Source organism: Colletotrichum chrysophilum, assembly GCF_026319265.1.
Source record: "Colletotrichum chrysophilum strain AFK26 chromosome Unknown scaffold_60, whole genome shotgun sequence".
NCBI lineage: Eukaryota > Fungi > Ascomycota > Sordariomycetes > Glomerellales > Glomerellaceae > Colletotrichum > Colletotrichum chrysophilum.
Window position 1 is genome coordinate 257,269 of NW_026517347.1, and position 21,742 is coordinate 279,010.

At 54.1% G+C, this 21,742-nt stretch overlaps 4 protein-coding genes and 1 non-coding gene across 5 annotated transcripts; 1 reads left to right on the forward strand and 4 right to left on the reverse strand.

Annotated features, from left to right (window-relative positions):
• Positions 1-1,473: 1,473 nt before the first annotated feature.
• COL26b_007468 (uncharacterized protein) lies at positions 1,474-3,757 on the forward strand (the record flags this gene model as incomplete). Its single annotated transcript, XM_053180260.1, has 2 exons — positions 1,474-3,395; positions 3,448-3,757. 2 exons carry the CDS (start codon positions 1,474-1,476, stop codon positions 3,755-3,757), a joined length of 2,232 nt encoding a protein of 743 aa, XP_053035869.1.
• A 249-nt stretch (positions 3,758-4,006) lies between these two features.
• Positions 4,007-5,026, reverse strand: COL26b_007469 (uncharacterized protein; the record flags this gene model as incomplete). The annotated part of the gene is made up of 1 exon (XM_053180261.1): positions 4,007-5,026. The coding sequence occupies one exon, from the start codon at positions 5,024-5,026 to the stop codon at positions 4,007-4,009; it is 1,020 nt and encodes a 339-aa protein (XP_053035870.1).
• A 1,027-nt stretch (positions 5,027-6,053) lies between these two features.
• COL26b_007470 lies at positions 6,054-6,134 on the reverse strand. The gene has a single exon. It is a non-coding gene; the product is annotated as a tRNA-Ser (tRNA).
• Positions 6,135-10,017: 3,883 nt separating this feature from the next.
• On the reverse strand, positions 10,018-12,705 carry COL26b_007471 (uncharacterized protein; the record flags this gene model as incomplete). Its single annotated transcript, XM_053180262.1, has 1 exon — positions 10,018-12,705. One exon carries the CDS (start codon positions 12,703-12,705, stop codon positions 10,018-10,020), a length of 2,688 nt encoding a protein of 895 aa, XP_053035871.1.
• Positions 12,706-20,382: 7,677 nt separating this feature from the next.
• Positions 20,383-21,423, reverse strand: COL26b_007472 (uncharacterized protein; the record flags this gene model as incomplete). The annotated part of the gene is made up of 1 exon (XM_053180263.1): positions 20,383-21,423. The coding sequence occupies one exon, from the start codon at positions 21,421-21,423 to the stop codon at positions 20,383-20,385; it is 1,041 nt and encodes a 346-aa protein (XP_053035872.1).
• Between the last annotated feature and the right edge of the window lie 319 nt (positions 21,424-21,742).

Consider the following 21,742-nt stretch of genomic DNA (forward strand, 5'->3'; position numbering starts at 1 on the left):
AGATGATCCGGAAGAGCCCCCAAGAATGTCAAAGACGGTGTTCAACACATTGGAGGCACACGGCACCTCTGCGGCTTACAAAGGTCCAAAGTCCCTCGCTCATTCTGTACTCGCACATCTTATTACATGCACTACGTCAACAGTTTTGCTGTGAAGAGAACCTGCAACTCTGCCTCTATGTCAACAAGGCCTCCAGCTCCGACACACATTGTCATCACCCGTATTCTTTACCTGCAGAGTCCCCCATCTCATCCCATCTCATCCATCCACCCTCGACTAGTAGACTCGCCGGCGCATAAACGAACAGCCCTTAGCTCCAGCTTCTAGCCACCCATTCGAGGCCTTCGACTCGACCCGTCTCCCTCGCTTGAAGTTCCCAGGTCCCTCGTGCCCCGCGCCACAACTAGACTTCCTTGACTTTGCTGCTGCGTACTTTATGCCCTGAAGGAGCCCGAATACGTGTATTCGCTTCAACGCTTCTGTGCGGTGAAGTGTACAAGCGTCTTCTACCATCCGCCTACCGCCCCTACCTACTTACCTCTACATCAACCTATCTACTTACCTACCTACCTACAGCCATACAGGCAGTCTGCCTTACAGACCGACGAAAGCCGTTGCGAGTAGACTGGCCACTCTAGCGCGCCGCCGCTTCTCACGACTCGAACCGTCAGTACGTGCACTGCACCCCTTGGTTGTTCAACTCGAGCTCATTCGTCATTCGTCGAGGCTTACTCTGCCTCACCTTGTCTACGCTACTTTACCTTACCCTACCACTCCTTGTCCTGTCTTACTCTGCTCACTTATCATCTTACTCAACCGCTCACTCCCACTGCTCACTTCTAACCTCTTCTCCCACCAACAACAGCTGCGTCTCGACCTCACTCACACGCAGGCGCTCATGATCCCGAGGTTCGACGTCGGCCCTGATTCGGACGTCATCACGCCGTGAGCATATCGACACGAGGGCCTCCGTCCTTCGATGCTGTTTCCGGCTCTCAACTCGCCGTCTCAGCTGCTCTAGTCGTCGACATCATCTTTGTCCACCAAGACATCGATCTCCCCAAAGAGCCATTTCTCGCTTCCGCGTCCCATATTTAATCCCACCACAAACGCCGCCTCAACCCGGAGCGGTGGTCCTTTACAGCGCCAACCCAACTGGGACAGACGTCATTTTCCCCGATCAGTAGCACCCAGAATCGGGCAATCGACCCGTGTGTTTCAGCGCCAGCGCTCCATCGCCTGGGATCCACGGCTCTTCTGTTCGTCTGTCAGCGTCTTCGCCGGAGCGTTTCCGGTTTCCAATACGCCTCGCGACTCCGAGGGTCCGATTGCACTAGGTGGAAACAAACAGCGGCTGCGTCAATTTTTTGCTTGAGATATTACACTTCACAAATTTTCATCTCTCGCAGACTTTTCGAGTGTGCAACTCAACACTCACACACAACTACTTCAGCTTCACCGCCCGCCGGCAAGATGAGTAGACTCGGCTCGTGGTTCCGCTCCACCGCGGGCAAGGTGAGCAGCAATGCGAGCCCGGCGGCCTCACAGGTCAACCTGTCTGCGCGGGAGATGGCCGACATCGAGGAGGCAATGGTTGCCGCCGCTCTCATCATGAACGACGACATTGACGGTGCCGAAGAGCGTCTGAGGAAGGGTGACTCGGCCTTTCACCAGCTGGGCTTGTCCATGACCACGTTTCTGCGGTCAGTCCTCGGCTTTGAGAAGGATGTCATGAATGAGGCCTCGAAAAGACTGGCCGATACGGAGGCCAAGGCATGGGCAGATTACAAAAAGGCCGAACGTGAGGGGGCTGCAGACGGAAGCAGCAGGATTTACCCCCCGGGCACCGAGTTTCTGCTCATTCACGCCGAGTCCCAGCTCATGGCCGCCGTAGTTGCTGTCCTGCATGAGAGCTTGACTGAGGCTCTCAAGGGATTCTATAAGCTCCGCAAGGCGTTCGTCACACTTGACGGCATCATGGTGCAGGAAGCAAAGGCATTGGATAAGGGCGGCAAGGCGGATCCGCCGCCGCTGCGGCCGCGAATGAGTGACGACAAGATGCCCGGCAGCTTTGACGACGATGAGTTCGCGGACCTGGACCAGAAGGAAGATAGCGAGATCGAGTTTGTGGATGCCAGTGAGGTTCCCAAATCTGGCGCGGAGACGCCTTCAGAGAAGAAGACGAACGGATTGCAGGCTCCGGCACAGGACATGGCGAACCTTAGCCTGGACAACTCCGGCACCTCGACACCACAGGACGATGCGAAGCTGGCGCCTTTGCAGGTGTCGTCAAAGATGGCGGACGACTCGGATTCGGACTCGAACGTGTTCACCAACCCCGTAGACGTCTTCATCCACAGCGGCGCCAACATGTGCTTCGGCATGCTTCTTTTCATGCTCAGCATGGTTCCTCCGGCTTTCTCCCGTCTTTTGTACGTAGTTGGCTTCAGGGGCGACCGCGAGCGTGGTGTGAGGATGCTGTGGAAGAGCACCAAGTTCGACAACCTCAACGGTGCCGTGGCTGGACTCATTCTGCTGGGTTACTACAACGGCCTCATGGGCCAGGCCGACATTGTTCCCGCCGAGATTGACTTCGATGCCGAGGCCGAGCTGGTTGGATATCCTGCCAAGAAGTGCGCCGCACTGCTTGCCTCGATGCGTCAGCGGTACCCGGACTCGCGGCTGTGGCGCGTCGAGGAATCGAGAGTCGTTGCGCAGCAGCGTCGTCTTGCAGATGCCATTCAGCTGCTTACGACGGGCCAAGAGAGCAAAATGCGCCAGGTCACGGCTCTGAACAGTTTTGAGCTGGCGTTGGCCGCCATGTCTCACCAAGACTGGGAACTCATGCAAAAGACCTTTTTGCGCTGTCTGGAGCTCAACGACTGGAGTCACACCCTGTACTATTATATGGCTGGCTGTGCAGAGCTGGAGCTATACCGCAACGCCGTTCACGAGAAGAAGGATGACGACGAGGTTCGCAGAAGAAAGAAGAAGGTTGAGGAGCTGTTCCGCAAGGCGCCCACAGTTGCCGGGCGGAAGAAGTTCATGGCTCGTCAACTGCCGTTCGACATCTTCATCACGAGGAAGATCCAGAAGTGGGAGGACCGATCGAAGGAGCTCAAGATTGACCTAGCCGATGCCATCGGTGTCAGTCCCGCGCAAGAGATGGTCAACCTGTGGAACGGCACGAAGAGAATGAATGATGAGGAGCTCCACAAGTCCATCAAGAGCTTGGCCTGGGAGCGTTGCACCGCGCCGGCTGAGGGCATTGAGAAGATGCAAAAGACACCCGATGAGGCTGCGATCCGGTCTGTGTGTCTGGCGGCGATTTACAGGACACTGGGACAGTTCGATGACGGACGGGAGGTTCTGAGCGAGGTTCTCGCGGCCGACAGGTAAGTCGACCATTTCCCTTATTAATGAGATAGTCAACTGACAAAATCACAGAGCCCTTTTCAAGGGAACAACAAGAGACGAGTACACCATGCCCATGGCTCACTATGAGATGTCCGCTATTGCCTGGTTCGAGTGCTGCAAGCCAGAGTCCAGGAAGCCAGCCGCCGACGAGCCGGCGGATGCAGAGGCACAGGCCAAGCTCGTCAAGGAGTACCGTAAGAAGAAGATGGACGAGTGCCAGGAATGGCTTGACAAGGTCGTCAATTGGGAGGCATATGTCTTTGACGCAAGACTGGGCATGCGTGTGACGGCTGCCCTAGAGACGCTCCGTTGGTTCAAGAGAAAGAACAACTGGGCATAGACACGTTTGAATGAATCTGACTAGGGGTTTCAAGGAAGGGCCTTTGGGCGCATCTGGTAAACGGAGATCAAGGCATCGGCGCGCAGTACGGAGCTTCGTTGGTACATATGCTTTAGACTCATTGGCTGCTATTTGGGGTATTCTCGGGACATACAAGAGCAACTCATTCAACGTGAAGAAATCACAAACAATCTCAGCCATCATACCCAAAGGCCTCACGTTCGAAAGCAATCGCAACCCGCCGACCTTTTACTCAGTAGCCTTCTTCTTTCCCTTGCGGCCGCGACCCTTCTTCAGCTCTTGGATACCATCCTGCAGAAAATTGGCACCGTGATTTGCTGCATTCTCTCCACGTTCCTTGAGGCGGTGCTTCTCTGCTTCGGCTTTCATGTCATCAATGACATCCTGCCCACTGTTCGTGCCATGAGCCCAGTCCATAACGCCCCAGGCACCGTAGTTGCCTTCACCCTTACCGGCGTAGTGGATCGCAGTCCGCCGCGTGATGCCACCCATTATGATACCTGGGACAATGCTGTACCCAGACATGGCGAGGGTCTCTTCTGCTGTACAGAACCCGACGAAGAGGAAGTACGTGAGGAGATGCGGACGAAGAGCCAACGCCGGGACGAAAATTGGGACGATGCGGTGAATTAGGAAGGGGATGGGGTGGTCAGCGTATGCCATGAGAGAGAAGGGCGGTGCGGCGCGAGAGTGGGCATAAGACGTGTGAAGTTTGCCGATGCGAGTGCTCGTGAAGCGGCGGCCGCGGCTGTGAAGGATGCGCGTGTGGATGTAAAAGGTGAGAACTTCGCGGGCGGCGATGAGGAGAGCGATGTGTTTTACGAGCTGGAACGGAAGAGGTAGAGCTGTCGAGGCCCGGAAGAGAGGTTCGTGGAAGTAGGAGGCCCAAGCCAGGCTGACTCCCCCCTCGAGGCCTGCGGCGAAAACGAGGTTGACGAGCGCGAGGAGCAGCGTCTTGAGCAGAAAAGGACCGTTGGTGGGTGGGAGCGCTGCGGCGCCTGCCGTCTTGATAGACTCTGACAAAGACGGGAGAAGAGTGTCGAAGAGGAGGAAAAGGAGAGAGGGGAAGAGCCAAAGAAAGACGCGCAGGGCCAGAGTGCCTAGGAGCTCGATCTTGAGAGGACCATGTGAGAGGACGAGGGTAGTCCAGGTCATGTAAAAGAAGAGCAGGTTAAGTGAGGTGGTCCAGGAAGTCATCGCCGGTGCCAGGAAGTAAGATACGATGGGTAGTGAGAGTAGTATATCCATTTCGAAGATCTTGCTGGTTCAGATGTGGGCGACAGGCTTCGTGTAAGTGAACTGCTATCGCCAAAGTACTCTTGCGACGGGTCGAGGCCAAGATGAAGTCGACGATCCTTCCCAAGTTTACGGGATGCGATAAGTTGTAAACGGGTGAAACCTCGTGGCATGTGCGGTAGGGCTGGACTAAGAAAGCCTGGGAGGTGCAAGTAATTAAGAGTCGAGACGCATGTTGGATGCCATGACGTAGTTCCGTGGGCTTGGATCGCCGACCGTTGCGTTGTGTCTTACAAGGGCTTAGCGCCGCAGCTGTCCGGGCCTGGACTCACAGCGGCACCTCCAAAGGAAGAAAATGTACTGCATAGTGGCATGGGGTTTGTTCAGGTTGGGTCCCGAATGATTCGCCTCTCTTTGAAAGAACTACGGATTGCTGGTCGGTGATTGTTGCAACATGTTCGACACAGAACAAAAAGGCTGGTTTCTGCGGCGGTCCAGGATTTGGTAAAACAACAAACAAGTTTCTGTGTTGTTTGAAGCCACAGAGGCTTTCGGCTCTCATTGATTCGGTGCTGACGACGCACCTGGCGTTTTGCTGGAGTTCTCCTGAAGTACAGATGGGCGCGGTGCGCCTATTTCACTCCCCGCACAAGAGGCAAATCGGCACCTGGAATTGACCCACGCCCCTCATTCCGCACATCATATCAAGAGACAACGTTGACTCTGGTGAATCTGAATTGGTTTGAATGCTCGAAGGTCTTATAAACAATTGCAAACTACTCTTACAGCTTATCCCTCGAGAGGCCATGTTGGTGGCCTCATATCACGACGCAGATCTTTGTCGGTGAGCTCGGTGAGATTGAATAATAAACACATGAACGTTTACGACTGTTGCCAAGGCACAGACCAAACATGGCAAGAAACTTCACGCCTTTACTCCGCTGTAGCGTTGTGCCACACTCAAATTTGCACTCACCACCAAAAACACCAAACATGGTGCGCCGACTTCAAAATACCACCAAAAATGGAAAAGACATCACGACACAGGCCTGATTCGAACAGACGCTCCCGAAGGAAGTAGATTTCGAGTCTACCGCGTTAACCACTCCGCCACTGTGCCTATTGGTGCAAGCTATGAGCTAAAATGGCGCATATAAATGTAGGACAAAGATCCTTGCAGATGGCGCAGATGTTTTCCGTGTTCGGGGCGGATTCCCGGCCTGTGCGGGGTCCAAACGAACCAAATGACCCACTTATGCATGCAAGGCAATGCCGGCTGCCAGCCGGCAGCCCAGTCAACTTGCATTTGTCAAATATGACCCTCATCCATTTGACGTCCACAACTCACCTTTAAGCGTCAAACAGGTTCTGGCTGTGATTGATTACTCGATTTATTAACTGGATTTTTTTGAGCAGGCCTGATTAGACGAAATTCCCTATTGATCAGCAGCACTAAAAGGTGTGGTCGTGGATGTCAAATGGATAAGAAGATCAGTGCCGCTCACTACATCCTTTGAACCACATCATGCTCGGGAACCTCCAGGACCACTTAACATGAACCATCACATTTCGGACCATTGAATTTGCATTGTAAACAAGTTGTGAGTTGTCACCTGCCTTGGTTGCTGAGTTTGAAGCTATGGTATCACATGCTAACACGGTCTTTCCAACGGCATCCGCTCTTCCAAACGCCCGCCTCTCTCTCTAACAGCAGGCCCTCTCGTTATCAGCCCCCAAGGCATGTTCATCCGTTCTTATCACCTAATTGCTACACATTTTGCTAACTTCTGATACTGCTATAGAATGAAAGCTACCACAGATTGCCTAAACACCTTCGCTGATATTATTGATTCTATCCTTAAATATAGGGTAGATATTATTCATAACGTTAAACTAAACGTTGGAAATATAAATAAATCTATAGCTTAGAAGTCTAAGTGTAATATCACTTAGCTTACTCTAAGGTACTTGAGTCTTAGAAACGCTTCCCTAGCGGTTAGAACGAAGTAGTCCTCGTCTGTAATAGTAGATAGATCTATTGTCCCCGAGTCATAGCGATCATTAGCTATTGGATGGTCTCAGGTCTTTATCTGTAGTTCAAGGTTGTTTAGCATGGACTTTCACCTTGCTATCGGCAGCCTCTCTCGCCAACGGCAGCCTCCTCGCCGAACGGCAGGCCATCTACTGGTATGTTATCCTCCATTCTGTGCGACGAATTCAACTGATTTACCCGCCAAGGTTTTACCAACGACGGCCTTCTTCACCAGCACGCTCTCACAGCGGCAACGGCAGGATCTAGATACGTGGCTTGCGAATGTTTCCAGTCATGGAAGTGGTGCGAACACGCGGAGTACGTCGCCAGTGGGGTGACCAGCCTCTTTCTCTTTCGCCGTCAGCCCTATCGCCAGCGGCAGGCCCTCTGGCATCGACAGGTGCTGTCGACAATCAACTCTCCCACCGCCACTGATCTCTGTCGACATCCATCTTCTTCGCCATCATCCATCTTCTTCAACATCATCCATCTACTTCGCCATCATCCATCTTCTTCGCCATCCATCTCTCTCTACACCCTTTTCTGCTGTCGACATCCTTCTCTCCTGTTGTCATCCTTCTCTCTCGCTATCAGCAACCTCTATCTCTTTCGCTATTATTAGCCCCTCACTATCACCGACATCTCTCGCCACCGGCAGCCTCCTCGCCATCATCAGCCCCTCTCTCCACCACCAGCCTCCTCGCTAACGGTAGCTATCTCTCGCTATCGGGGTGACTGGCAAATCATTGCTGGCATCAGCCATCTCTCGCTATCGGGGGGTGACTGGCAAATCATTGCCCATTGGCAGCCTGCTTGCTATCAGCAGCCCCTCTTCCCACAGCCAGCCTCTTCGCCGACCGGCAGCCTCTCTCACCAAAGGCATCCTCCTCACCATTGGGGTGGAAGCGATTCACGTATATATTACACGTCTAGCTGCCGTACGGCTCTTCTCGCAGCCGCTACTTCCATGGACCTGGCAACGTCTGGGCCGTCGAAGACTTGCCTTGAGAGACAGTAAGTTGCACAATGTGTGAAGAAAACCAAAAGCTGATCTCAAGGTGTTCCATACAGGGTGTAACCAAGCCAACCCAGCCAAGTACTCCAACGACAACCTCTTTTCCCTGCACGAAGCAATCATCCACCACCTCGCCAACAATGTAACCGGCAATGGCCATGTCAAAATCCAACACGAAAGAGAATTACCATATTCAACCGATACTAGACGCAACCAAGACCACATCCACTCAGCATCTGACACGCCCCTTGCTCTCCATTGAGAACCTCTCTCGCCAACGGCCGCGACATCACCAAGTTCAGCCCCCTCGCCAACGCAAGCCTCGTCAGCCTTTGTCACCATCATCTCTGTCGCCATCATCGGCCCTCGCCATCGGCACCTTCTCATGTCGTCGTCAGCCCTCGCCATCATCGGCCTCCTTACCAGCAGGACGACTGGCGTATTATTACAATGAGGATCACTGGTACATTATCGCTGGGGGTGACTGACATATCATCGTTGGGAAAGGAGACAACGCAACAAGGCGGTACGTCCTGTCTTCCAGGGCGCGCGTCTGACTTTGTGGCGTTCAGAGGGCCTACGTCGACATTACAAACGAATGGGGGATTCGTATTGCTTTCCTTGACTGGCTGGGGAAATAGGTCAACGTACCCGTCTAGTATCTTGTGGCCGCAGACAGGGTGAACTTGTAGTTTTGTCTTGGGGAGGCTGCGGTATAACTTCGAGGCTCAACAACGCGCACCTCCTGCTGCTGCAGTGCACGATATAAGCTGATTCAATTGTCTCCTATGATGATAATGAGGGATAGAGAGAAAGAGATTTTACTGATGAGGAAAAGGAGACGGCCGCCATGGATATGACTAAGGAGACAGAAGTGTAAAACGAGTAGGCCAAGGAAGGGGTGGTTGGTAGGCCGCAGTGCTCTCAAGTCTTCACATACTTAGGGTAGTAATGCGAAAGTGAACATTAAACTATCCTGGTCAATCTACCACGCTAATTCGATTTCAAATTCTCGGTTCCGCCTTCCAGTTCTCCCCAGCTCTTCAGCATCATCATCTGGTTTCTTGCAACGGCGACAGCAACGACGGCAGCGAGAGACGCATATACCTACAACTAGCAAGTCTTACACCGCTGGATGATCGGTATTGCAATTATCAAGACTACAGTCAACTTGGTCGAGTCCTCGTCGTGGTTCACGAAATGCTTTGAGTATCGGCAGTGGTAGCGGAGCTTCCCCTGAATCCGCTTGAGGTCAGGTAGAGACCGAGTAGTTTCACTGTAGCGTCGACATGGCGATGGATTGATTGCCGAGGTAGGCGTTGTCGCAACAGTCGGGTGACCGATGGAGAGGATGCTGCTGATGATGGTTTAAAAGAGACATCATACATCTATAAGTCGAGAATCAAGTCAATACAAAAGAATTTCTTCAGATCGGTCAGGTGGTAGAGTCTGCCGATGACGAGAGAGATGGGCGATGGCGTGAACGCCGGTTCAGCACCTTCATACGAGACATTTGAAACCGTCGACTCGAATCCACAAAGGAGATCGTATTAACACATTATTCGGCCTACCCTCGCCTTGCTGGCGGGGGCCCGATACTGTACTACTATATACTACACGAAAGTCTTGTGCAAAGGTCATGTCCGACATGAATCACCCGTCTGTCCCATGGCTTCATCCCTTCAAAGCTCGTACCCAGGACGCCATCTGCCAGAGAACTCCAAGACGCGCTCGACGCCGGTGCTGTACAAGAATAACCATGCCAATCGTACATGACCCCTCTCGAATATTATGTAAATGCCCATTTTCTGTGGGCTGTTATGTAAATCAAGGTATCAGTCAAATCATGGACGGACGAAGACAATCATTCCAAACATGCCAGATCTGAACTTTTTTGGCCAGAAGCGCCTCGCTGCCGGCCTGGAAAGCAACGAGCACTTTATAACAGGACTTGTTCTACCGCGCGCTGGTTCTTCGACCGCGGTCGTCCTTCTTGCCGTTGGTGGCGCGGAGCCAATCATCCCACTCCTTGCTAATCTCCATGAGCACAGCGCCCATGACACCGGCGCTCGCCATGAGGCCGTGGCCTTCTCCCTCGAGCACGCGTACCTCGCAGCGTCGCATCGTCTTGCCCAGCCACTTGACGTTGTCGACGGGCACGCGGGTATCGCGGCTACCGTGGTGAATGACGACAGGGCGCGTGATGTCGACGTATCGGAAACCGATGGTGTGCCTGCGCTCCAAGCAGACCAACAGGTCGACGGCAGGGTTGGCGCCCGTCGTTGCAAGTTCCCAAATGGCATGCGTCAGTCTGTTGTCGTAGATTGTTTGACGTTCCTTGTCCATCAATGCGTCCGCGGCGGCAGCCAGGATCTGCGTCTCAGGGTCGTAATGGCCCTGTGCCGATGCGGTGCCTGTGGGCCTTATCCTATCCATGTTCTCTGTGGCAATCGGAGCGGGTCCGGTGCCAAGCAAGGCATCGCCGGTGCTGTCGCGGTCCTTGAAGTTGAAGAGGCCGAGATTCTCCTTGTCGAGGTGGGGTGTCGTGTCCCGCTTTCCCCCGTCCGACATGGCTGGGGTGCCCCGACCTGTTGTCGCCGTCGATTTGCGCTTGCTACGTCTGGGCGTCTTGGGTAGCGAACTCGTGATGGAGCTGCTCGTGGCGGACATGAAGGAGCTGTTGGCGGCTTTGAGGAATGGCGTCGGTAGTGCTCGGAGGATACGTTGGGATGTCGGGATGGCGTTCGTCGGGGGAAGGGCCTGCGATGTGCCGAAGACGTTCATTTGGGATGGCGGGATCCAGGGAGCAAGCAGATGTATCCTGCCGCGAATGTGCTGAGGCATGCGAAGAGCCGTTGCCAGGGCGTAGATGGCACCGGCGGAGTGTGCGAGGATCGAGAACTTGGTGATCTTGAGAGCCTGGCAGATGGCGTAGACGTCGTCGGGCCAGCTGAGCGGCGTCGCGGTTCCATCAGCGTATGCTTCGCTGTCTCCAACACCAGGTCTGTCAGGTGTGATGAGGCGCAGCTTGAGTGTCAACGCCAATTCGTCATAGAATGCCGTGATGTATCTCGTTAACCCCATGCCCACGCAGCAGAATACGGCAGACCCGTCGGCGTCTCCCACTTCCGAGAAGGAAATTACACGTCCAGTCTGAGGATGCTTGATCTTCTGTGATAGTCTGGGAGAGCACAGATAGGATTCGACGGCGTCGTCGATGGAATCGGCGCTGCGTGGACGCTCGTAGCCGGCGGGCATACTGTTGCGGTTGTCAGGAGACGCAGCCGAATTGCGTGCACTCGTCTGCGGCTCTTCTCCCTTTGGACTCAAAGGCCCGGTGGAGAGCCGCTTGAGCCTTGAACTGCTGCGCTTCATCTTGAGGGTCTCGCCAACGTCTGAACTGTCTCGTAGTGATTTCCGAATGTTCCGGTCGGCGCTCTGATCGTCTCGACGACGACCTTGAGCAACGGCGGGGAAAGGAGCGCTGTCCTCAACATCTTCCTCCTCAAATAACGGACCCGACACTCGGAAGTCCTCAGTGTGCCTGGTCTCGAACAATGGACGGCTCGCTAGCTTGCCGGATGCGTCGGCCGATATCCTAGCCAGGTCGTTTTCGGAAGCATGGCGAGACAGGTGTTTCCGCCGTGGAGCATCCCGCGCAGGCGTTTTCTCGTGTCCTTCATATATAACATCGCTCGTGCCGTTTTCGCTTTCTCGCTTTGACCGTGAGGATCTCGTGGACGACCTCTTGGCGTTCGATCCAGTCTTGAAGAGGGACGAATCTCGGGCTGGAATCGGACGCGGGCTGGCGGCTTCCCCACGGTTGGGGCTCGTCATGTCCGGGTGGTTGGAATTCTCTCGCGTGGGGGATTCCATGTTAAAGGCGGGTTCTTCGCTAATTGGTGTCTCGGCCAGGAACGGATCGGGTCTTAGTGACGTTCCAGTGAAGCTGCTCGAGCTTCTTTCACCGATACTCGCGCGTTTCTTCTCTTCCTTTTCTCGAAGTCGTTCCTTGGAGCTCATATACATCAGGCCCCTGTGACTCCTTCCCTGCTTCTTGCCCCAGCTGTCGTAGGATCGTTGTCTTCTGAGCTCTGGTGTTGGCGCAGAGCCGCGTTCTATTGAGAGATTGCCGATGCTCTGAGCATCGTCCCGCGACCCGAGCGAGCCTTTTGAGGAGGGCCGCGAAGAGCTTCGCAGAAGTGATCTGAGGCCACCACCAGAAGCGTCGCGGGATGGTGATTTGGGCGCGGTCAAAGGCGAGAGCCCAGAAGGCGGCTTGGCGGTACGGATGACGGGGGCAGACGCGGCGACCTCGTCGATGGGGACGTCTTTGGCGCGAAGTTCCGCAAGTGATGGTTGAGTAAAGGCGCCGTAGTCGACTCCGAAGCTGCCGTTGCGGGGTGAGACCGGGAGTGACAGGCTCGGGGCACTGCGCTCAAAGTGTTGGTCGGCGGGCTTTGAGATGACGGAGAGACTGGTGATCAGAGAAGATATGACCTCGGGCGAGCTGGGGACGGCATCGGTATCGCGGCGCGACGGAGGAGGTAAGGAGCGGCGGCGTTGTTGGCGAGGCTCAGGGGTTTGGAGGTTTCGGTAGCGTTGAGGGATAGGGGGGATTGAGTTTGGGTCGGAAGAGTCCATGGCGACAACAAAGGGAGAGAAAGGAGAAGGGGATTTAGAGAATCGACAGACCACGCGACTGCAGAACGGACGGCGGGCGGCACGGGGCCGGGCTGGGCTCAGGAGATGGTACGGGACCTGCTGCTTGCTGCCGCTTGCTGCGCTGCTACTGCGGCTGCGGTGCAACAATGGCAGCAGCAGGATGCAGTCAGGTCAGGTACCGCACAGAGCGTGTACAGGAAAAGGTACAGATGAGATACACCGTACGCACAAGTCAACCTGGAAGAGGAAAGGAACGTGGAGGGGGGTGTCACTGGTCGGGGTGACGGACCCAGGGCTCCAGCAGGAAACAATGGGAACGCAACCCAAGGCGAGGAAGAAAGAGAGCCACAAGACAGAGCTAGCTTGGGTGGCCGTGGCCCCCTTTGCTGTGCGACAGACAGTTGGGACCCAGGCGGGCTGTCTTACACAGCGCGCGCGCCAGAGGCGGCTGGTGGTTTTCTAGAGCAGAGGTAGTTTTCTGTAGTCTCTGTCGTAGTCTCTCCAGAATCTCCTGGATTTGGCGGCGGCAATGGGCCGGATCGGTGTTTAGCACGGCGCGCAGCTCAGGGCGAGGCGAGATAGGACGGGACCAAGAAAAGGGTTCGTATCGCTGGCGCACACAGGGCGCAGGAGAGAGAGCAACAGGAACAGGAACTGGCGCAGGTACGCGGCGGTGACGTGGGTATCTGCGAGGTACTGCGACCGCAGATCGTACAGTGCCGGTGGTCGTCCTCGTCTTGGCTTCGTTCCTCTTCGGTCTGGTCTGTTCTGGTCTGACGCGAGGGAGAGAAATGCGCGTGGCTGCAGCTTTCAGGCAGGATGGAGATGGGGGATGGGGATGAGGCGGAGGGCGTTCGGGATAGTGTCTCTGTCGCCGGTCGAGTGTCTCGTCTTGTCTCGATTGTTCGCGTTGATCGACCAAGAGAGGAGATAATAAGAGGGGGCCGTGCTCGCCTTTTCTTTCGTTTTTCTGCCCTGCTCTGGGAATTTCTTTCTTTCTTTCCCGCAGTTCCCTTAAACCCCTGGCAGAGATAACCTTGCCTTGCGCTCGATCAGATGAGAGAGAGAGAAGAGGGTGTGTGGGCGCAGGCGACTTGCGCAGTTGGTTGGTCGTTCGGGGTGATGATGCGATGTGACTGTAGGCAGTGACAGCCAGAGGTTTGCTGCAGGTCTGGCTGCGTTTGACTGGATCGGGGAAGGGGGAGGATTTAGTCTACGGTCGGCCGGAAACCAAGAGGAAGAAAGCTGCTGCTGGTGGGATGGGAGCAAGTCAGAGAGGAATGCAGCCCAACGGTCCAGGGTCGCATTGACTGCGGTCTAAACTGGTGGCGTCGCAAGTCGGATTGATAATGGCAGAGAAAACCGGCGAGAAGGAGAGAGAATTGGGCAAATATTGATTGCTCTCATCTCTCAGAATCTGCCTTTTCTAGATGGTCACTGCTCACTGGTCAGGCGGCGCGCCGTATTATTAGCTCCAGAGCATAGGTAGGTACGCTATTAATGACCGATGGGACCCCTCTCTCGTTGCCCCGGTTCAGGTGCGAAAAAGGTAAAGAGAAGGGACGGACGGATACGTAAGAGTGGAAAGGATGGAGGAAGAAGGGGATGAATGGCGAATGCATAACTGTCTGTTGCGTGGTGCGGCCCTCTGCAACGCAATGCCGACCGCATATCAGACAGAAGAGAAGAGACGAAGTGACGAATCATGGTGTCTGTGTGGTCAAAGAGAGGACGAAATGCACCCAAGGATGTGGGAGAAGAGACCAGAGCGCGCCCGTTGGACATGGATGTGTCTCTGAGAAAGGCGATGGATGGACGATTGGGACACGGCTAAGTGGGTGGAAGGCAGGACTCGAGCAAGGGGAACGAGGGTACCAGAGCAAGGGGTAACAAGAGAGAGACAGACTGAGAGAGAGAGAGAGAGAGGGAGACATGGAATGGATGCCTCGGGGAAAGGGGGTCTGTGGAAAAAGCGACGAAAGACGACTTCACTTCACTCACCAGCCTCTCCCGGTGCAAATCTCAACCCAGGCGCACGGGACCAAAAGAGTGGGACGCAAAGCAAGGGGCCCTGTCGCTGAAATTTTGGTCGTCCTGGCCTCTTCCACTGAGATTTGCTGGCTGCGAAGATCGCCGACTATGACGGAGGACAACAGCCAGCCTGATGGGTATGACAAGACGCCGGCGCCCTCTCAATTGTCAATTGCTCCTGTTGCTTCTGTCTCTGGACGAGTTAGCTTCTTCCTGCTTGTCAGATATGTCAGCTTGAAACCGCCACTGAACTCTCTCCTACTGCGTCCGCGTCCACATGTGAATGTCCCTTAAAGTAACAACATCCCACCACACTTCGCGTCTCCGGGGCACCAGGCTGGGCGCGCTCTGAGCTCAATTATTACCCCTGGACCCGGGCAACCAATTGACCAATCTTGTCTCCAGCTTTTTGCCCTCTTTTTCGGCCCGGTGCGGATACCCAAAAAAACCCTGTCGATGGGAACAGGGGCGGGAAGAAGCCGAAGGAAAAAAAGAACGAGGAGAGAAGTTCAAGAATAATAAAGTACGAATAAAACCAAGAGCCGGCCGTCAACCCGTCCGATGCTGCCGCCGGGGGAAAAAGATTGCAATACGGCGGTACGATGCCCCTGGAACCAGTCGACGGGGACCCATGTTCAAGACGCGTCCATCTGAACGTTGTTCGCGCTGATGTCGGCATGTGCATCCATTCAACTGGCTCTAGAAGGCAGTAACGAAACGCCACAGGGAAACCCAAGGGGGAAATGCAAAATTCGATGTAAGCTAGCGTCCGGTGTCTGCAATTCCCGAAGGCCTCATAGACGTGAGACGAGCTGGATGAACTATGAATGGAACCCGACAACGAGATGTGCAAACTTACCCCTCAGAGCGCAACCCTCAGAAACAACTGATTGCCCCGAGCTTCTCCCGTAAACGGCTTCGATTCGACCTTGAATGATGTTGATCAAATCTCGGAGTTCGGTACGATACGTCGCCGTCGACTCGATTCCGTGCTCGAGCAGAAAAGATCGGTCGTGGATGGTCACTAGCGGTCGACAGTCTCGTCTCGCACGATCGCGGCCGACGATGATGGCGATGAGCTAACAACGGATTATCGAAGAATCAGGCCCGAGCCAGACACATGGAGTGCACCAGCGGCGTCGGCGCCCTATATATCATGTTCTCAACATTCCTGCCGTGCCCTGGTCTGTGAGGGGTTCGTGTCTCTCCACAAGACGGGAACTATGATGATCTCCCTGGGGGTGGTCTTGACCTGTCTGCCCGCGAAGCACTTGTCTCTCAGCGGCATCGTACTGCTGCCCGATGATACGCTGGCTCGCCTTCCTGTCGTGCGGGCCTCGTACGTGCATCCTACCCTGCACCTGCAGATGTCTCACTAATATTTCTCAACACCAGTGTGATGTGCATGGGCCGAGCCCTCGCGGGAGACGTGCACCTGTGAGCGTTGCGGCCGTGACAGGTGGGTTCGAATCTAACGGAAACAAACGTCGCTCGGTCAAGTCGGTCAACGTAAAAGAACGAAGCTGGTCGTGTCCGAGGCCCCATACCGTCTGTGGCTCGCAACGTAGAAACGCTCTAGAAGACGTCAATGCGGGTCTTGTGGCCTGGGTGCATATGCCGCGACTTGAGCTCTCGTTCAGCCCAGCTTAGACGAGATGAGCGCCTTGACTGTAGCATCTCGTGGGTGGTTTTGATTGCAGCTCGTTGCACCGGGTCGCGAACGTCGCACGTCGCGTCGTTAGCGAGTGCCACCGCAGCAGCGAGCCATTTGTTTCCTTGTCAGCATCGCCGGTATTCTCTTTAGAGATGACGGACCCAAGGGAAGCAAGTGGCGTCCCAAGGGTCAAGTCTCGTTCGATTTGCAATTGCGGTCTGTTGTGGCCTCATGATGTTTCACTGGAGCTGCTATGTCTGACAAAAGCAAGAATCCCGTTCCCTGCATCATTGCTTATGGGATGCTACGGACGCTTGGCTATGGGCTATGGTCGAAACTCGGTTGCCTTGACTACGCCCACGTCACAGCGGAACAAGATATTAGGTTTACTTGCCATTGAGCTGGGTTCGCGTAACGCACTGTTGCTGTTGACGTGGCAGGGCCGCTATTGAGACCTTCTCAATAAAAAGAGTTCTCTACAACATTGGCCCGTTGCGTTCGCAGTTCCAGCCACAACTCGTCATCACCATGATCAAGATAGCTGGCAGAAAGTCGGATTATATTCGACGTCGCTATGACCGTCCTGCTGTTATCCGTAAGCGATTTCGAAACCGCGGACAGAGCATGTACTTGTTCAAATAGGTTCAAAGACTTCGTTGATCCAAAACTGGTAGTTCCTGGTGTTTTTGGTGGATACATTGTGCGCAGCCGTTAAGTGAGGCACTTTCCGCGGCTTCGTTTTAGAACTTGACAACCTACCGTAGCAAGTAGCGCTCTACTAGCTGTGGTTCTGAACTTAAGTAGAGTGATTATTAGACAGGAGATCGCCTACTTCCCCTGTGTCTACGAGGCTATATTTCTTGTGTACTTAATCACTCCTGTCCGAGACGATAGTAGCGACAACGACGACGACGACGATAACAATGATAGAAGTAATAAAAATAATTGAAGCAACGACGATAACAGAACTGACAACAACAATTGAAGTAATAACGATAACAGAAGCAGCGGCAACAATAACAGCAACGATAATGAGAGAAGCATAATGATGGAGTAGAATAGCTATAGGAAACAGGCAAAGTAATCGGCATAACACACGACAAATAGGCGGTCTTTGAGACAATCCTTGGTAAACCTTTCCCATGCCTCTTACTGTGTCTGTCGTTGTCTTCTCTCCTCGGCCCTCAGTCTCTTGGCGGCCTGTCACCTACGTGCAGATCTGAGGTATTCGTTGCAGCCGTTGTCTATCTCGGGTGGCATAGTTGAAAGGCGACAATGTCCCATGAAATCTGAGTTACGGGCATTGGTTAATGCCTTAAATACAGCTATATGATTCTTTTCGGAGAAACTGTTGACATCGGTGTGCTGCAATGCGATAGGGTAACGCCAATGCAGGACCACGCGATAATTGAAGCCCGACCGAAGACATGATGGTCAGCTGACTTGGGTGAATTCCACCGTGCAGTTTCTAAGTTTGAATGCTTGGTTTTCAATGACGTTGGGTTTCAAAAGTCACTTCTGAGTGTGAGTAGAGATTGAGATTGTCATAGGTGACATTGCTGTTGGTTTTCAGCACCTCATCAAGGAGTCGTCCAGTTATGATTGACAACAGCGAACTACCAGAGGCTGGGAGAAGCCAATTTCCGTCTCTTCCAAGCGATATGTAATGCCTTTACGTTCTTTGCAAACGGTACAAAGAGTATTCCGTCAACAACTGGATGGGAGTTCTGATGGCTAGTGGCGCTGGGCGTTGGTGCTCTGAGCAGAACTCCAAAGAGTGCATTGCAACTTCAAGAGGCTTCCCAAAGTCCTTCGCACATTGAAAATTCTTTTCACACTGCTCGAGACTTATGGAACATGGCGTTGATCGTAGCAAATTCCTTGGGATCTTGACCGCCGCCATGGAACCACCTTTGTGCTCGTTGGTTGCTCATTCCATCCACTCATGCTAGTATAGCAGCCTACGTAAAGCAGTGAGAACACATGATCCGTGAATTGACCTTACCGAGCGTGCCTATCCTGGAGCTTCAACACAAAAGCGGGTGATAGAGAACTGGCTGCTTCGACTTGAGCCCAGCTCAGGGGGTGTGGCATGGTTTTGCTAGGGGGCGCTTGTCTCTTATAAAGTTGCCTCATTGAAGTTAACAAAACCTGTTTTCTCTCTGAGGATCGAAAATGCTAAAGCATGTAGCCGTGGACGTCTGTACTTTGAAATATCCTTCGGCAAGATAAGTCGACTTGACGCAAAAAGGGTAGGGAACGTGGAAACAAGCGCGGGCAAGACCGAGGGTGGAACCACCCAACTTAATCATCATATTGTTGGTAGCATACCCCGCGTGTTCCTGTTACGAGAAAGGGGGTTCTCAAAGACCCCCAACACCAGAGCTCGAACAGCTCAAGTCAATGGTGAGTCAGTCTCTTAGAGCACTCGACCCACCAAGCACTTGGCGGCCAAGACCACTTCTCAACAACATCCTCTGAAGCAGTGAGTCACTGGGGGAACGTCGCATTGTTTGCATGACATGGCGGGGAAAAGGGGGAACAAGCAAGTGAGGTGGCCGAAATTTCTCATTACCTCGCCCTGACGAGGGCTCAAGCCGGTCGAAGCCATCCACTCGGGACGGCCCGACGAATCATCAAGATCATCATCTTCATACGTTGCATACAGGAAGAAAGTAAAACAAGACCGCCAGCTGTATTGCAAAAGCGGGTAACCAATGCAGACCGCTCCTCCTCCAATTCAAGATTCAAGATTCCAAAAAGTGACAAAGGAGATCCGATGAAAGCAAAAAAAAGAATGCATGTGAGGTGAGTCAAGGCTTTGTTTGACATGATTTTTTCTCTTTCTCTTTCATTTCTTGTTTTTTTCATTTTTTTTCAGATTTCGGGAATGACTGAAGAGGTTGTATTGCGCGCGCCAAGCCTGTGGTTCCTTTCGCGAATTCTTTCTAAACCTCTTCGGCCTGCCCTGGAGTAGTCGAAGGCGGCAAACATGCGTCCTCCAAAACATCCGTAAAAATTCCTAATCGGGAAGAGCAAATGAAGACAACAAAAAAAGAACACAAAACACAGTTCTGTATGGTTTCTTTGGACCCGTACATCTGTTGTGCCGGGTGTTTCTAAGATGCCGAAACGCCACTTCTTTTTTTTCTCCATTGATTCCATCCCAAGTGGAGTAGTCAAGAAGTTTTATGAGAGTTGAGTTTCCGCCTTCCCCAGTTGCCGTGACCCAAGTAAGCAGAAGCAGTTGAAAAAGGACAAACTTGGTGTGGGGGGTGGTGCTTTTTTTTTGTTGGTTGCTTTTTTGTGTAAAGAAAAGGCGTAGCAAGTTCTCTTCTGATCGTTTCCTCTACTCTCTCTGATGAGCTCTTGGGTGTCCCGTTTCCACCACCAGCGAGCGAACGCGGAGCGTACTAGGGGACCCTGGAGGTAAACGCCAGTGCAAAGAGAAGAAAATAGTTGCCAGGGCCGCTGTTTCTGCGTGGACCATGTCCAGAGATGCGGGAAGGGAAGAAGGTAAGAAGAGCGGGAGGAGTGGGTTCTTTTCGTGTACGGGGGGTATTAGTCCTCGCGCTCTCCGCAGTCCACCAGAAAGGTTTCGGCCAACCTCGATGAGAAGTGGAATTTTTTTTTCCTTTTTGAGAAGAGAAAAAAAGAACTCCCAAAGGGGGTGTTTCCAATCTGGTGTGGGAGAGAAACGAGAGGAGAAAGTGACATGCCGCGGAAAGGAATCAAGCCTCCTTGATATCGCAATTCTCAGAACAACCTCCATTCCGTGTAAATGCAAATCCGAAGCAAAATGCGCACATGACAAAAACACCGTGTGAACGCCGTTGGCAAATATACCATGCTCGCTTTTGGATAGCACATGTGTGAGAGAGACGAACGCATCCTCTCACGGTCGTCGAACCGGACGCAGTCCAGCACGAACCGAACAAGAGTCTTGTTGTTGTTTTCTCGTATTCACCTCATCAGACGGTCTTGGGGGTGCGTGCGTTGGTGTGGTCGATCACGTCGTCGAGGTGGTTGCACATGGCCACGAACAGGTCGAAGAAGAGCTTGCTGCCGCCGCGCTCCATCTCAGTCTGCATGGTACCGCTCCTCTTGAATGTCTTGCGACACCTGATGATCAAGGCGAGGTAGTGAGCGCGCAGACGCGAGTCCGAGTCGGGGGTGTGGGCGTAGGCGTACTGGGCGGAGCGCAGGATGGTTCCGACGTCGACGCCGGACTGCAGACCCTGCTTGCGCAGGGCCAAGCGCTTGAGCTCCTCGAGCCCGTACCGCTCCGCGGCACAGTAGATGACGGTGTCGCGGAGGATGTGCTGCCCGCAGGCCGCGATGTAGATGGTCGCGTCACTGCCGGGGGCGCCGGAGCCGGCGGTGGTGTTGCTTGTCGTGGTGTGGGCCGAGTTGGGCGTGGGCGGGTAGGCGCCCGGGGCAGGGGGGGCTGCGCGGCCACCTCTGTGGTGGTGGCTGTGGTGGTTATCGGGGTTGGGGGAGGTTTGGGGGGATCCTCTGACGGCATCCTCGAGCTCCCAAGAGTTGCGGTGCCTGTTGTGCATCAGGCGGGGGTAGTAGTCACCCTTGTAGAGGTACTCGAGGATGGCGGAGAAGACCTCGGGTTCTTCGTCGGGGAGAGCGATCCGCTTGCTCTGGGCCTCGAAGAACTGACCTCGACAGGCGGCCTCGAAAAAGGGCGACTGGAAGAGGACGTCCTCGTGGGCGGCGAACAAGCGACCCTCACGGCCGACCGTCAGGGTGACGATGGGCGAGGGGGCGACGGCAGACTTTCCACCGCCGGAGGCCTTGGCCGGCATCGGCGCGGGGCCACCGCGGGGTGCGGCGGCGGCGACGGGCGGGGCCATGGGGGCGGGCTGGTCATCGGTCACGGAGCGCTGCATCTTCGACACCTTCTGGTTGTCCCGGATCGAGCTCGACTTCTTCAGCCTCGACGACTTGTCCACGCGGACGTTGGGGTCTTGCGACCTAAACGTGCGCTTGAAGAGAGACATGCCGGCGGATGTTGACGTTGTGGTTCACGTGTGATTGTTGTTCTTGTTGTTGTTGATCTGAAGAAGAGGGGTGGTGGTGGGGGAGTGTTGTTCTTGTACTCTTGCCGGGTGTTCTGATAATGAACGAACGATGCTCGAATGGGGGTGTGATAAAGTTGAGAGACAGGGGGAACCGAAAGCGATAGAGGCGCGTTGCTCAAGGGACCTTATATGTCTTTGACTCTATGGGGATAGAAGAGGTGAAGAGAGTGACGAAAGGAGCGAATAGAGGAGAGGGAGGGAGTGATGATGGAGGGGTGTGAGGTCGGATGAGGGGGGG